At 42.6% G+C, this 14,138-nt stretch overlaps 1 protein-coding gene across 3 annotated transcripts in view; it reads left to right on the forward strand.

Annotated features, from left to right (window-relative positions):
• Positions 1-14,138, forward strand: part of ZDHHC8 (zinc finger DHHC-type palmitoyltransferase 8) — a 185,198-nt gene that overhangs the window by 155,917 nt on the left and 15,143 nt on the right. For all 3 annotated transcript variants that reach the window (XR_005222374.2, XR_006286085.1, XM_027817321.3), the window contains exons 6-10: positions 2,477-2,568; positions 4,528-4,660; positions 5,680-5,797; positions 6,684-6,793; positions 9,711-10,744. Coding sequence is in view for 1 of the 3 variants with exons in the window: in XM_027817321.3 (XP_027673122.1) it covers positions 2,477-2,568; positions 4,528-4,660; positions 5,680-5,797; positions 6,684-6,793; positions 9,711-10,744 (1,487 nt within the window). In the remaining 2 variants the exon portion in view is untranslated. The remainder of the gene's footprint in view (positions 1-2,476; positions 2,569-4,527; positions 4,661-5,679; positions 5,798-6,683; positions 6,794-9,710; positions 10,745-14,138) is intronic.

The following is a 14,138-nucleotide window of genomic DNA, read 5'->3' on the forward strand; positions in this document are numbered from 1 at the left end:
GGCTGTTTTTTTCACACACCCTCACACCCCTTACCTGAAAACTCATATTACTTCTGAGGGGAGGGGGAAATGCTTTGCTTAATGCCTGTTGGGATTGGCTGTCCTTCCCCAGGGGGCTGGGAAATGGCAGCCACTCAGAGGGGGCTTTCTCCATGGCAGCCTGAAAATTGCATGAGGCCCAGAGCTTTGTGCCTCACGGCAAGCCTGTCTGCATCAGGGGCTCAAATCATGTTACAAGACTTGGTGGCACTGTGCATAGGCCTCATGCTAGCCCTCTGTATCCAGGTGAAATAGTCCTTCTGGATTTCATCCGGGCTAGAAAGAAGAAATACTAGAAAACTCTAGTCTCCTTGTATTTCCAACTAGTCTGAAACTGAAAAGTGTCAGAAATTGTTGTAGTTAAGACTCACAGCAGTTCCAGGAAAAATGATGTTCAAATAAGCTTTGGATAACACATCCAAACTTGATCTGCTTACCTGAGCTGCCAAATCTCTTGAGGTTCACCTTTCTGTAATGGAGTTCCTATCTCTCTGTGCTATTTGCCCAAGACTAAATGTACCTTTCATTGAATATCTCATCTTTTCTATCATGTGGACTATGCAGCCCTGATTGGAGGATGGGCTCCATGATCCATCTGGTCTTTTCCAGAGGAAGCTCATTCTAGTAATTAAAGCACAGGCCTGGGAGTGAGGTAATGTGGATTCTGTTCCTAGCTTTGGCACTGACTCACTGTATTAAAGCATTCACTTTTCTCCAGCAGCCTCAGTATTGAATCGCTTTCCTCACTATCTGAAATAATGAACAAGCAAAATTTGCTCAGCTGCATTTGTCCCCCTTTTCTCCTGTTTTTTTAATAGCCAGATAGTGCAGATTTCTGGTGTTTTGCTAGAAATTCTTGGTTAGTGTGTCCATGCCAGGTGTCACTATCTCTGATTATTCTTATTAAAGAGGGTATGATTTCGGGGTGTATAACAGTTGAGTTTACATTTTTCATGAGCTTTTGGAATGACTCAGGAACTCATTTATGGGATCAAAATAACACAAGATGTCATCTTATCACTGTATTTTTAGTTCCAGAATAGAATCAACAATACCCTTCAATTCCACAGCACCTTCCACCTGAGGATCTCAAAGTGCTTTATACATAATTCATGTAATTGACAGTGTAGTCTGTGAGCTAAGGAACTATTATCCTCTTATTATAAATGAAAAAATGGGCACAGATACATGAGGTGCCTTTCTCAAGGTCAAGCATTAGGTCAATGACTGAGCCAGGAATACAGGCCAGAGCTGCAGACTCCCAGCACTGTGCTTTAGCCATCAAGCCATTCTTCCAATCTCCAGAAGAAAAGATCTCCTATTTTGGCCTTGTAAATAGGTTCCTGTTGCATTAAAAAGGCCAGCAACAAAATAGGAACATCAAGACAGTGATTGCCATTTAATCTTTATACTTGGTGTGGTGCAAGTCATTACATTTGCAGCAGTTATATGGTGCTCCCTGTACTTAGCACTAAGTAAGGACTATCCCATGACTAAGAAGTGTTACTTGCAAATGGCAACTCTAATTATTTTAATGGCAACCCCTGTAATGAAGGATCTGGCTTTACTGAGATTTACCCAAATATGACCATTTTTACCTTTTTGGCTTCCCACGCTGTGCAACGATGGTATGATTCCATACCCTCTAGAAGCAGAGCCCTGCAAATACGCAGATATCCACAGACCATTTTTGCGGATTGCGGATTGGATGCGGATGTCAATTTTGTATCTGCTCAGGGCTCTTATCTATATGGCTAGAATGACCCTTATCATGAAACTCTGTCCCAGGCACACGAAGTTTTAAGTGAATCCCACCAGTCTAGAGGGGTTCAACAATTAGGAAAATAGCTAATTCCCAGGCAGATGTTATCATTCCATAACTGCCCATTATGGGCTTCCTGGCACCTTCCAGATAAGCATTAGGATTGGCCGCTGCTGGAAATGGAATGCTGATCTATATGAACCATTTGGTCTCATCTAATGTTAGGAACGTAGGAAGGGACATGTCTGGGATTTAGGAGCTACTAGAGTATGTCTTGCCAGGGCAGAGGAAAGGGAAGCAGGACAGATCAGGCAGCCAGGCTGAGGGCAGACAGGACTCTGGAACATGAAGGATACGGGGAGATGGAGCTGGTGCCTGTGGATTGCAGAGAGGGAGCCTCGAGTTCTCTGGACTTTTGGGCAGGGGCCTTTAGCCTACATGCAGATGGTAGCATAATGGGGAGGTGAGAGCTTAGGAAGTTGTGTTAAGGTTTCTTATGTTGTTGGGGCTGACAGAGCGAGGGAGCGCATTTACAAGAAAGAATAACCGGTTGGGGAAAGTGAAGCGTGGTGGATATGCAGAACAGCGAGGGCTGGAATACTCATTCTTGGGGTTCTAAGTGTTAACGGGTGCCTCTTCCACATTTAGAGCATTGAGCACTGAATATTTTTCCAGGTGACGGGTAAGTTCCGTGGGGGGGTGAATCCTTTCACTCGAGGATGCTGTGGTAACGTGGAACATGTGCTCTGCAGCCCTCTGGCTCCCAGGTAAGGAAGAATGTTATTCTTAAACTTGGGTCACAAGGTAAACAAAACAACGTCCTGAGCCACCCCAGAGTCTGGCCCCGTTCATCCCCGGTAGTAGTATCTGCTGAGGAGAGGTACGGTATGGCAATAAATTGGCAGAGCTGAGGGGAAGCTTGTACAGTGCCTGCACTTTGCACAGCTCTTAGTCTTGCCATTCTCATTTAATGTAATTCACAGTCTTCACGCCCAAACCAAGTATTATGGCTAGCAGGCCATGTCATATCGACAGCTTTTTCTATTTACTGAGCCATTTTATAATAAGACTAGTTTTTTTTTTCAAAAAACTAATAATTGGGGTTGATAGCCTGTTCCCGCTCCCCGCTTTTCTCGAACATGGCTTCATTAAGTTGTTTATCCAGTGAAATTCAATAACTGGAAGGATCCATGTCAGCTGTAATCTTCCTAACGCAACATATTTTCTGCATGGTACACTGCCCTCCAAAGTACACATTAAAGATTCTAGTCACTGCTGGAAAGAAATGAAGTATCTAAAACCAGCCTTTTGCCCCTTAGCTTTATAATTAATTCAAGGCAGCTGTTGCTTTCAATCTCACAGACACCTTTCATCATCATAAAACAGAGATGATTTCCCACCTGGTGCTATGGTTTGCGATTTTGGATTTTATTTATGGTTCCCTACTTTTCCGTAGATTTATTTGTGCCTGTGCCCTTTGAAACAATGGTCGCGAACTTTAATGTTGCTATAGAACAGAAAAGTTTGAACATAGATGGGTGCTGAGCTGTCCAGCACACACACACACACACAGAGACATATTTTAATTGTAGTGGGAGTGGGCTGAATATACTTTTCAAGGTGCTGGGCTGTCCCAACCCATACGCACTATTATCTCTAGTATGAGGTTTTTCTTGATTAGACAGCAAGCAAAGCTTAGCAGATTGTTCCTAGTGTTAAAGTGGTAGTGCTGGAATCTAAATTTCCTGAACTGGCCAAAATCATGAGCCCCTGAATTAGGCCCAGCGACTTTAGGAGAGCAGGAGGTTAAAACCTATATGCACCTAAACTGGACAGTCATTTTTCCTTTGTAGTCTCTTTGGTAGGATAGAGTATTGAGTAGTATCTTCACTTTTAAAATGCCATTGCTGTACTCAGAATTTTAGGAAATATTGTCCTAGTGTTTTATCAAGGCCCATTCAAACTGTCACATATCTTCTCCCTCATGAACTTGTGGGAATCACCAAGCAAACCATCATTGCTGAGGTGTCCTGTCCACTGTCCAAATTAGAAGAAGCTAGTGCAGATATTTTGATCTCATGTCACTGGGTATCAAATGGTGGTGCTGTCTCCTTTAAGTTTATCAGATTGTTTTACCTCCATTTATTGGTCCCCAAGCAGTGAAAAATTCTATCACTTTTCAACCAGCTCCCAGGAATGCTCCTTTCACCATAAATTTGGGGGGTTTTGGGGAGAAGAGTGATGTGGAGAGATCCACCAGCTCAAAGTCATTCCTGTGTTCCAATTTTATCATCCTTAGAAAGGGTCTACCTTTCCCACGTCTCCTGATATAACTAAACTCTTCTAGGTGCTGGTAAACCAAGCCCTCTCCCAAAACACAATTGGCATGGCACATTACTACTCACATCTCCTGTAGAGCTGTCAAAGTCCTAGGGAAATGCTTTTACTTGGTTGTGTGGCTGTGTGCTACCCTCTTGCCCCTCCTCACCTGAACTGCATTGGAGACCAGTGTATCAAAACTGCAGGGGGGGTTTATTGGTGGCATCTCCTGTTCAGCTCCTGATTCACTTTAATCTTTGTACCTCCTGGGCAAGCATTCACTGAGATAAATGTCCTTCACTCGTGTAGATTTTGCCAGATCTCTTCAATCATACACTGCAAATATGGGGGTTTTCTTGTCTGCATGCCGAGGGTTTTTTAACCATTACTGTTGAATAATCAATCAGGTACGTTGTTGAGCCAAAGAAAAAGCAGGCTGCAAGTGTGAAGCCTCCTTTCTTCAGACCAGATCTTTCTGAGCGACAGATCACAGTGAAGATAAGTGACAATGGGATCCAAGCCAATCTTCACCGAAGCAAGGTAAAGCCGCCTTCAATACCCTCTGTCTACGAGTACGACTTGAAAACCAGTTCTAGGCTGAAAATAACTTTTGTTATTGGGAGGCTCTTAGAGATAATACACCTCTGGAGGAACATGACGGAAGTCAAGTCCTCTTCCCTGCATTCTGAAAGTAAATTAGGAATAATAGTGCCAAGAGCTATTGACTCTTTGAAGGTCCTCCTATAGTACTCCAATGGGAGAGCAAGAGAAGGGTGAGCATTCGTTCTTTTTGACAGTTAGTTAAGAGTTGGCAAAGGTCTTTTCACTTCCTGGCCCTTGTTCTGTTTTTTTTTTCTTTTCTTTTATTTAATGACTCCACTACATTGTGCTGATGGCAGGAGTCCTGGCACCATTAGGTGACCTGGCTTACTTGAGGCAAGCAACGAGCCTCAAACTCCAGCAAGCACTGTGATCCAGTGCATAGGACATAGGACTGGTACCCAGGAGAACTGGATTCTATTCCTAGCTCTGGCAGTGTGACCTTTGCAGATCATTCTACATCTTGGTGTCTCACTCTCTGTTTGTTTGTATATAATGGGAATATGATGCTTTTACCTTAGTAAAGTGCTGCAAGATTTATGGTGCTAAGTGTTATAGACATTAGAAATCATCTCTCAAGCTTTGTGTAGTGAACTCCTGGAATGGCCTCCTTGGTAATAAAGGAACACTAGCTGCTGAGGTTTTCTCTGCACGGGGAAATGTCGACTATGGTATGCTGTGTGTTAACATACATGAGGTTAAACATGATCTGTCACTCTGTGTAGATAAGGACTGTTTGGTTTAAAATCAGGTCAGTTGAGTGCGGTTAAACTCGGTTTTAGACATAACAGGCCTATGTACGTAGAGTGCTAGATTGTGTTTATCGCCATATTCGTTAACACACAGTATGCCGCTATGGCATATCCCAGTGTAGACAAGTCTTTAGAATCTATAATACTTTAGCACATGTTGTTGTCTAAACCACTTGAGGAAAATGATTGATTCCATGCTTATTTCAGTCTAAAGTTAGCCTGGAAGGTCTGGAGGATAAAACCATGGACATCCAGCCACCTCTGCCTCCCAAAGGAGATCCAAGCAAGTACTCTGAACTAAAGGGGCAGCTGGGAACCAGTGAAGGTATAGTAGCCTGATCAATACTTTATTTTTGATGCTATGGAAATATTTTGGTGTCAATGGGCTTTCATCGTTCTTCTAGAACCTTCATGGAATACGGATATTTTTGTGCTTTTGGGGAAGCTCTTAATTCTCTTAATTCTTAATTTGATAGAGGATTTGATATAAGTATAGAATTCACTGCATACTGTAAGAGGAAAACACTGCACTTACTTCAGAATATATCACTTTGATACTGGGTAGGCAAGTATGTGTGTTTGCATTTCAGCTGGGATGAGATCCAGCAAAGGACCTGGCAGAGGTCATTTGGAATTCCAGAAAGAGTGTTGATTGGCTTTACAGTAGAGATAAACCCCTAGACTCAGAACTTGGATCTGGATCTGAACTCTCCCAGAACCCAAAGTGTTCTAGTCCAGGTCTATGGTTAGGCCAAAGGAGACAGCTGAGAAGTCCTAACTTTCTGGATCCAAACACTCCTGAATGTGGGGGTATTTAGTTTGGACCCAGCTGTATTTTGCAGTTGGGGGAAGAGGTAAGTTGGCAACTCTGGCTTTAGCTACCAAGAACCTATTATGTCGTATGTTTTTCTTGTTTTATTTAGATTGTAAGCTCTATGGGCCACAGGATGTGACACGTATACGTGTCCAATCCTGCAAAGAGTTACAGCCATGCGTGTAGCTACTTCCATGTGGCATCCCATTGACTTCAGTGGGACTCTGCGCATGAGTACGTACACACAGAGTTTTAACCCTTTGCAGGACTGGAGCTCAATTTGTAAATTGCCATGTGTATTTATTGGGTTTATATACAATTCTGTAATCTTATTTATTAATGTGCCATTTTAGACATACTGTTAATGGACACGGTCTGTTGACATTTGTTTTTCCAGAGAGTGGTCTTTCACCTAAATTGATCAGTCCCCCCACTCCTGCCATGTATAAGTATCGACCAGCTTTCAGCAACAATCCCAAAGTCCACTACCATGCTGCGGCTGAGCAGGTGAGCACGCCACAATGGTCTAGAAGAACCTGTTCCAAATGAGTAGTAGGCTACTTCAACCTGACGTACACACTGAATGTACAGTACTTTCTGTGTGAAATCATCTTTTTTTTTTTCAGTACTATTGTAATTGTCATGGTGCCCTACTGAAAAATGTGCCCAGTTGCTTTACCAAATTTTGGACCTGATCCTGAGAACTCTCAACTCCTATCAGCTTCGACTGACATGAAAGCCAGTTCCCATTCACGTCAATAGTAGTTTGTGTCTGCTTAATACTTCTGGGGATCGGGCCCTTTAGGCCAACAGATGACATGCTTTGGAGATGCCTGAGCATGTAAGCTCACAAAGAGAGCTTTAAAAGAATTCCTTGTGGGTATATATTGTTGTTAAAATGAATATAAGATTATGTGCATTTGAACTGCCTTAACACACTTTTAATGCTTGAGTTACAGGTTTTTTTTAGATGACCCTTTATATTATCTGTTAACAGAAAAGAAGTTAAAGTCATAACAGTTAAAGGGACACACTCTGTCCTGGAAAATAGGCTCAGAAGTTACTGGTTTGTTCTATCATGTATGTTGCCAAATCCATGCAAATGTTTATATATGGATGGATATTTCCCCTTAACCAAATAGCCCAATGCTATTTTCTTAAAATTAATTTCAGCAGCAATTCCATCTTCCGCCCTACAGTAACATCCAAGGTATACCTGCAATCAAGGGAATGAATGTAGTAGAGGTATGAAATAGAAGTCAGATTCAAGCTTCCAAGGGGTTGTTCTAAACGGCAGTGATGGGGGTGGGGTAAAGGGGGACTTTGGCAATGTCCTTTTAACTTTGAAAATGAAGGCCGTGCCTGCTCGTTCTAGATGTCACTGATTCTTCATCAGCTTTAAAAACATGAGGTTTTAGTCTTACTGCATGATCTACTTATAAATCATGCTTTCCAGATCTGTCCCCAGAATGAGGCAGAAATTGCCTTGTGAAAGGGAGCATTTCAGAACGTGAGTACTGCGCCAAGCTGGCTGTATCAAAATCAAAATCTGTATCTCATCTTCACTTTATTACTCGACAAATGGCTTGCCAGCAAGTTCCAAATGTATTTACAGGCATCAGCTAGTGCTTAAGCTGAAATGTTGATGTGTGCAAGCAGGGTAGTGCAGTGCCGACAGTATTCCAGGTCCAGATGCAGTGCCTGACATAACCTCCAATGGATGAATCTTTTTCTCCATTTGGGATGTTCTGCAATACAGATTCCAATCAGACGAGGGGAGTGGTGGGTTCTGGTAATTGGGTATAGCGTCTTTAACTGCTAGGTTTCTGGTTCAAATCTAGCCTAAGATGACAGAGTCACCTTAGGCTGACTGACCTGTGTCAAATGAGTTTAGTGGTCTTTGTAGTAGACAAGTGGCCACATCACAGAAACTGGTACCAACAGGCAACCTTGCTGGCAATGTTAGAGGACTGAATAGATACGGTGACCAAACCACATTTAGGGGGTTGGGCGTAACTGTCCTCTCGCTTCAGGCTTGAAGTACAGTGGCGGACTGGTGTGAAGAAGATTGTGCTGCTACTCCTGAGTTGTACCGGGTCTTCAGCCTGTCAATCTAGCACCATTCATGAGCAATAAAAACAAATTGTGGGAGGGAGAGCAGAACACCCAGTGGGAGGAAATAGGCCAACCACTTGCATCATTTCTTCCCCATTAAGCAGAGTCCATCATCCCTTTTCCAGAGAAGAATCCAATCTATCTCCATGGTGGAGGAAGGTAGTGAACTATCGTGCACATTTCTCTATCTTCCCACTCAAAGACACAACCTTGAAGTAAAAATGAGTATAAAAGCACCCTTCTGTCAGTTATGCTTTTTTGTATTTTTTCCTTTTCCTTTAAAAAAAAACTGAAAGGAGACAATACGAGCTGTATTGATTGCCTTTCTGATTAAGTAAGCATTCACTAATCATTCTTTTTTTTTTTTTTTTTGCAAAGTTCCAATAACCAATTCATTGTCAGTTATGGTGAAACCTATCATAAGGGACCAGCCAAAATCAGTTGCTTAGCAGAGAATGGCCTTTAAGTTTGAACAAAATTATAGGCAATCTTACATATACTATAAAGTGTATGCTTACAACAGAGGGGTTTTCTTCATGCTTTCAATGTATATAAATAAAACATGGGGTTTACGTTTCCTTGTCTGGTATAGCACTCTCTCCCACACAGCACATGCAATGGGAAAAACTCCTTCACTTCTGCATCAAAGCCACAACTTTCGAAAGTGACCTTTGACCGAGGGTGGCTCAGTTTGTGGCCTCTCAACTTCGAAGAGCTTTGGCCGATATTTCAAAATCATTGAGCATTTGTCACACCATTCAACGTCAATAGGAATCTGGGGGTGCTCAGCACCATTAAAAAGCCCAAATTGTGGGTAGCTGGGCTCTCCGAAATGAAGGTTCCAGAAACTGGAAGCTACTCTTGGAAATTTTTATTTCTAATCTGTAAGGACAACGTTTTCCAAGGTCAATGTTGTCCAGTCAAAATCTGACCAACTTTGACAGGGGTTCAGTCTGAAAGGGTTGGTCACCTCTGTTTGCAAAGGGCTTTGTTGCAACTGTCAGTGCTCACTCCTCAGCATGTTTATTACAATCAGTAATACTTACCATGTAACAAATATGAATTAACCCTTCTCACCTCTGAGGTAAATTATTATCACTGTGTCACAGCTGAGGAATCTGAGGCACAGAGGTTAAGTGACACTTCCAAACCCATAGAATGAATCTGTGTCAAATCTGGGCTTAGAATTTGAGACAACCTGATTCCCAGCTCTGTTCTCACTATGCACTTCTCACTCACCAGGAGAAGCAAATCAGTGCGGTGTGCTGTGTCCTGTGCTTTCCCTTTCTCATACTCATCTCTGTTTTAGATCACCATGCAGGAGGGACACAAGCAAGGAGTTCTGATCGAAGAGAACAACCAGAGCCTTGATTATCAATCGGAGCCCAACCTGGACATCCCGAACTACAGGAAGACCTCGCTTCACAAGACTTATCAGTCCTCCCCACTCCAGACAGACTCCTTCGCCGTCAATTCGCGATCCCTGAGCTTGAAGTCCGCCAGCAGGAGAGGGACAGACAAAGTACCGCTTCATCCAATAAGATCAGAAGGGGCTGCTTCCACCCCCTACAAAAGCATCTTTTCCCCCAACTCCCTGTCAAACAGAAATGGAAGTCTGTCTTATGACAGTTTGCTCAACTCCATGTCCCCCTCCGGGAGGAAATGCATAGCCCATTCTGCTGTTGGCTCCGTCGGGTACCATTCGCCATATTTGTCAGCCAAAATGTGTCACCTCCGGGGGAGCGAGCTGCAACGCCAGGCTCCACAGAGTTTCAGCCCAGTGCTGGGGGGCCCAGCGCCGCACCAACGGGACCCCTCTCCCGTCCGTTACGACAACCTTTCGAAAACCATCATGGCATCCATCCAGGAGAGGAAAGAAATGGAAGAAAGGGAGAAGCTCCTCCTCTCACACCCGGATTCAGTGTTGGCAGACTCGGGTGTGTATGACACCCCTAGCTCTTACAGCCTTCAGCAAGTCAGCGCGCTGTCTGAAGACCCTCGCAGCATGGTGATGAGATATGGCTCCAGAGACAATTTGATGACTGCGACCAGTTTTAGCACAAGGAACCCTATACTCCAGTCCTCAGTGTCTTCCCTCTCAAGTGCAATGGCCAGGGCACCAAGGACTTCCACAACTTCCCTTCAAGCCGATTTAGCCAATAACAATGTCCAGTCCCATCAGGCACTACAGGGCAGGGTGAGCAATGGCTCCTACAAGTCACCAGGCCATCAGGTCCCATCATCCCCTACAGGGATGCCTAGGTCACCCTCTTACGGTCCGAAGGCTGTCTCATTTGTTAACACTGTGGAAATAACGGAGGTGCAATCTGTGGGAGCACAAAGGTATGGATTGCTTAAATAGCTTGTAAGTAACAAGGTCGTCTTTGCAGGCGAGTACAATAGCAGTTATTAATTGTCGGGACCCAGCTTACTTGTTTGCCTAAACAATAGCAGGCATTGTGATGTGCGTGGGTAGCTCTTTAGTTCTGGGTCTCATAACAACCTTATCATCACTGAACATTTGTTCATTTCTTGTTACTCAGGCTGTAGGTTGTAATAAGGAGTTTCAGTAGGCTGAAGTGCTTCGTTAAAGGACTTCCTCTTTTTCTTGATAACATGTTCCAGTAATGGTGGAGTATTGACGCTAACATTTTATACAAATCATTGAGCTTGTATAACGGCTTTTGGTGAAAGAAGAGTTTAAATTTTATAATGTGAAATGTTTTGATGATTAAATGAAGTTGTAAAGTTTTTACAAAGTTAGGAATAAACAAGCGTTTAATTGAATAAATTAGGTAATTAATTGAATAAATTAGATAATTATTTTAAAGTTATGGGGTTGATTCTGCCACTCATACCCACGCTGAGTATTGCCTTCTACTTTAGAACTGCTGGCAGCAAAAAATGTTACTTGTGAGTAAGGATTGTAAAATCTGGTTCTTAATGATTATTCTGGGTGCCCAGTAATGCAGAATTGGTGATTAAAGAGCACTGGTCAATTAGAATCTACCTACACCTTGCTGTATTCTTCCTGGCATAAGGAAGGAAAAATTCTGTGTGAAAACTTATTTATTTTATTATTTATTTATGTTATGATTATACTTTTAGCTATATTCCATAAATTATTTGGATTGTCCATAAATAGAGAAAGTGTTTCCTCCCCAAAGCCATTCCACTTTTAATTCAAAAAATATTTTCCTCTTGGTTTACTGACCTGTTAATTCTCAGTTCATTCCTCTTGCCCATAATTGGATTGTTCATGATTAAGGCTGCGAGTCTGTCACAGAGGTCATGGAAGTCACGTATTCTGTGACTTTCTGGGACCTCCGTGACTTCTGCAGCGTCTGGTGCATCTGGCACGGGGGCCAGTCACACCAGCTGCTGCTGGGGCAGTCTCGGGCCACTGTGTCCTCCCGCCCCCCTCAGCAGCAGTGGATGTTCCAGGCTGCGCGCCGCCGCTTCCCTCCCGAGCCCCCAGCTGCCCCCGTCCCAGAGCACCCAAGATTTAGTCAGGGGTATATAGGACAAGTCATGGACAGGTCACTGGCCTGTGAATTTTTGTTTACTGACCTGTCCATGACTTTTATTAAAAATACCCGTGACTAAAATGTAGCCTTATTCATGAAGGTGTGTGCAGTGATTAATTGGGCCAGTGAGGTCCAAGCAGTGATATTAAACTCCTATATCAGTGTGACTCTTCATTCAAGTCAGATAATTTGCCCAAACTGTTTTGTAAAATCTGGTTTGCATGTGTAGCAATTTAAAATTAGATTGTTTTATGTTGCTTGTATGAGGTATTGGTTACAGATGTTGCTCTTGTTACTCTTCTAAACTAAAGTGGAGATACTGGTCTGTTTCTATGTAAAAGTATGTTTTCATTGGAAAACGGACTAGGTGAAACTGGCCTTCCTTCACTTTCTTAGTAGAGATGATTTAACAAATCACGGAATAAATTAATTTAGATTGTTCTGAATTGGGGCATATCACTGAATAGATTATTGATTGAATTTCCTCACATGTATTTATTTGAATATATTTGAGCTTTTTGGAGAAGACTTTTAAAAATATGGCTTGACTGTAAACAGCTGAGTGTTTGATAACCTCTTTTTATTGTTGTGATTAGTCAGATAACTCAGATACTATTGTTTCTGTTTCCTGATTGGTTGAGTATGGGAGCACTTGCATGTGAGAATTTATAATTTAGCTTCCTTGAATACTTGCAGTTACCACTTTGAAATCTGCTTTCTGCAAACATCCTTGCCAATAAATCTATTGTACAAATGCTCCCCAAAAGGAAAGAATAAAAGGCAGGGAGCATGGCAAAGAGTGAGTTTCTTTAAAAATACCAAGTAAATGCTGTTTTAATAAATAAATAAATCCCCTCTTTTTTGCCCATCACAGCTGTCACCTCATGATGAGTTTCAGCAGAAAGACCAAGAACTGAACAGCCCTGTAGCCTGAGTTAATTTAATCATGGAGGTGGTCCCTGTAAAACAGAATTGAGGCTAGCTGGCAGGCAGCATCTGGGAAGCTTGTACCACCACTTCCCATGCTATAATGGTTCTACGGAAGAATGGAGGGTTTCAGATTGCGGCTTGATATGAATAAGAACATGGATAACTGGTATCTGAGCAGTTTCCTGAAATGCTAGCATCGGTCACATGTGGTTCTCTCTCTTCCTTGGGGAAAATATGCACCTTGAGTTTGAAGGTCTGAAAAGACCTCACAATACACAGCCCATGCTGTAATTACTTCAGCTGAGTGCATGATGGAAGGATCTAATTCTGTGCATCAGGGAAGTCCAGCTTTTTTCCACACCTGATGCTTTGTGCACTCTGTCATGCCCTCTGCCCTTGCCCTAAAATCCAGTGTTAGAAAGTTGCTCCAAAGCCTCTTAGTGAATTGTAGTTGTTAAAATGATTTTCTCAGTGGAAGAATAGTGAACATTCAGCAAGAAGACACTTCTGTCCTTTTCTCTCCTTTTCATATATATTAAACTAATGAGTTTATTTTACTAAGAACTGTCTGTTTTCCCTTCCAAGTCTGCCCTCAGTTTGAGCCCCAAAGATGCCAGTTGCTGCTATGGTAATTAGTATAAGGAGCGGGGAGGGAGGATGCTGATACAACAGCTGTTTGCATCACATTGGTCTCCGTCTCTTGTTGATCATACAGCTGTCACCTTATGGGCGAGTGGTATAGTGTCTGTAAATTCACTCCAGGTCAGATCTCTGGAGTTTTCAGAAATGCTAAGTGCAGTACAAGTGGCCTGACTAATTTATTTTTCCAAATAGGTTGAGCACCCATAACTTCCATTTGAGGTTAAAGGGAGTTACACTCAGCACATCTGAACATGAGTCATTTCCATTTACGTGCCTAGATGGTGCCCAAAGTCAAGCATAAAAATCAATACATTTGAAACTTTTAGCCTACAAGAGTTAACCTGCAGCAGGAGTTCTGTGCTGGTAACTCTGCATACATCTCGTGCTCTACCTCCCATGACAGCAGCACTGCAAATGCTAATGCCCCTCCTCCACTTTCTCCTAACTCCTGTCTCTCGTGTTTCATGGAGGAGATCCTCAGACCTCTTATGCTACATGATAAGAAGAAACTGGACTATTGAGACCAAATTCAGTGCTGATTTAGGCCCTGTGTAATCCCTTGCATTTCAGTAAGATTGAGCATGGTATAAATCAATGCAGAATTTGGTTTTTAAGTAGTTTGCACTAAAGTTGGGAAT

This window comes from Chelonia mydas, chromosome 15, assembly GCF_015237465.2.
Source record: "Chelonia mydas isolate rCheMyd1 chromosome 15, rCheMyd1.pri.v2, whole genome shotgun sequence".
Taxonomy (NCBI): Eukaryota; Metazoa; Chordata; order Testudines; family Cheloniidae; genus Chelonia; species Chelonia mydas.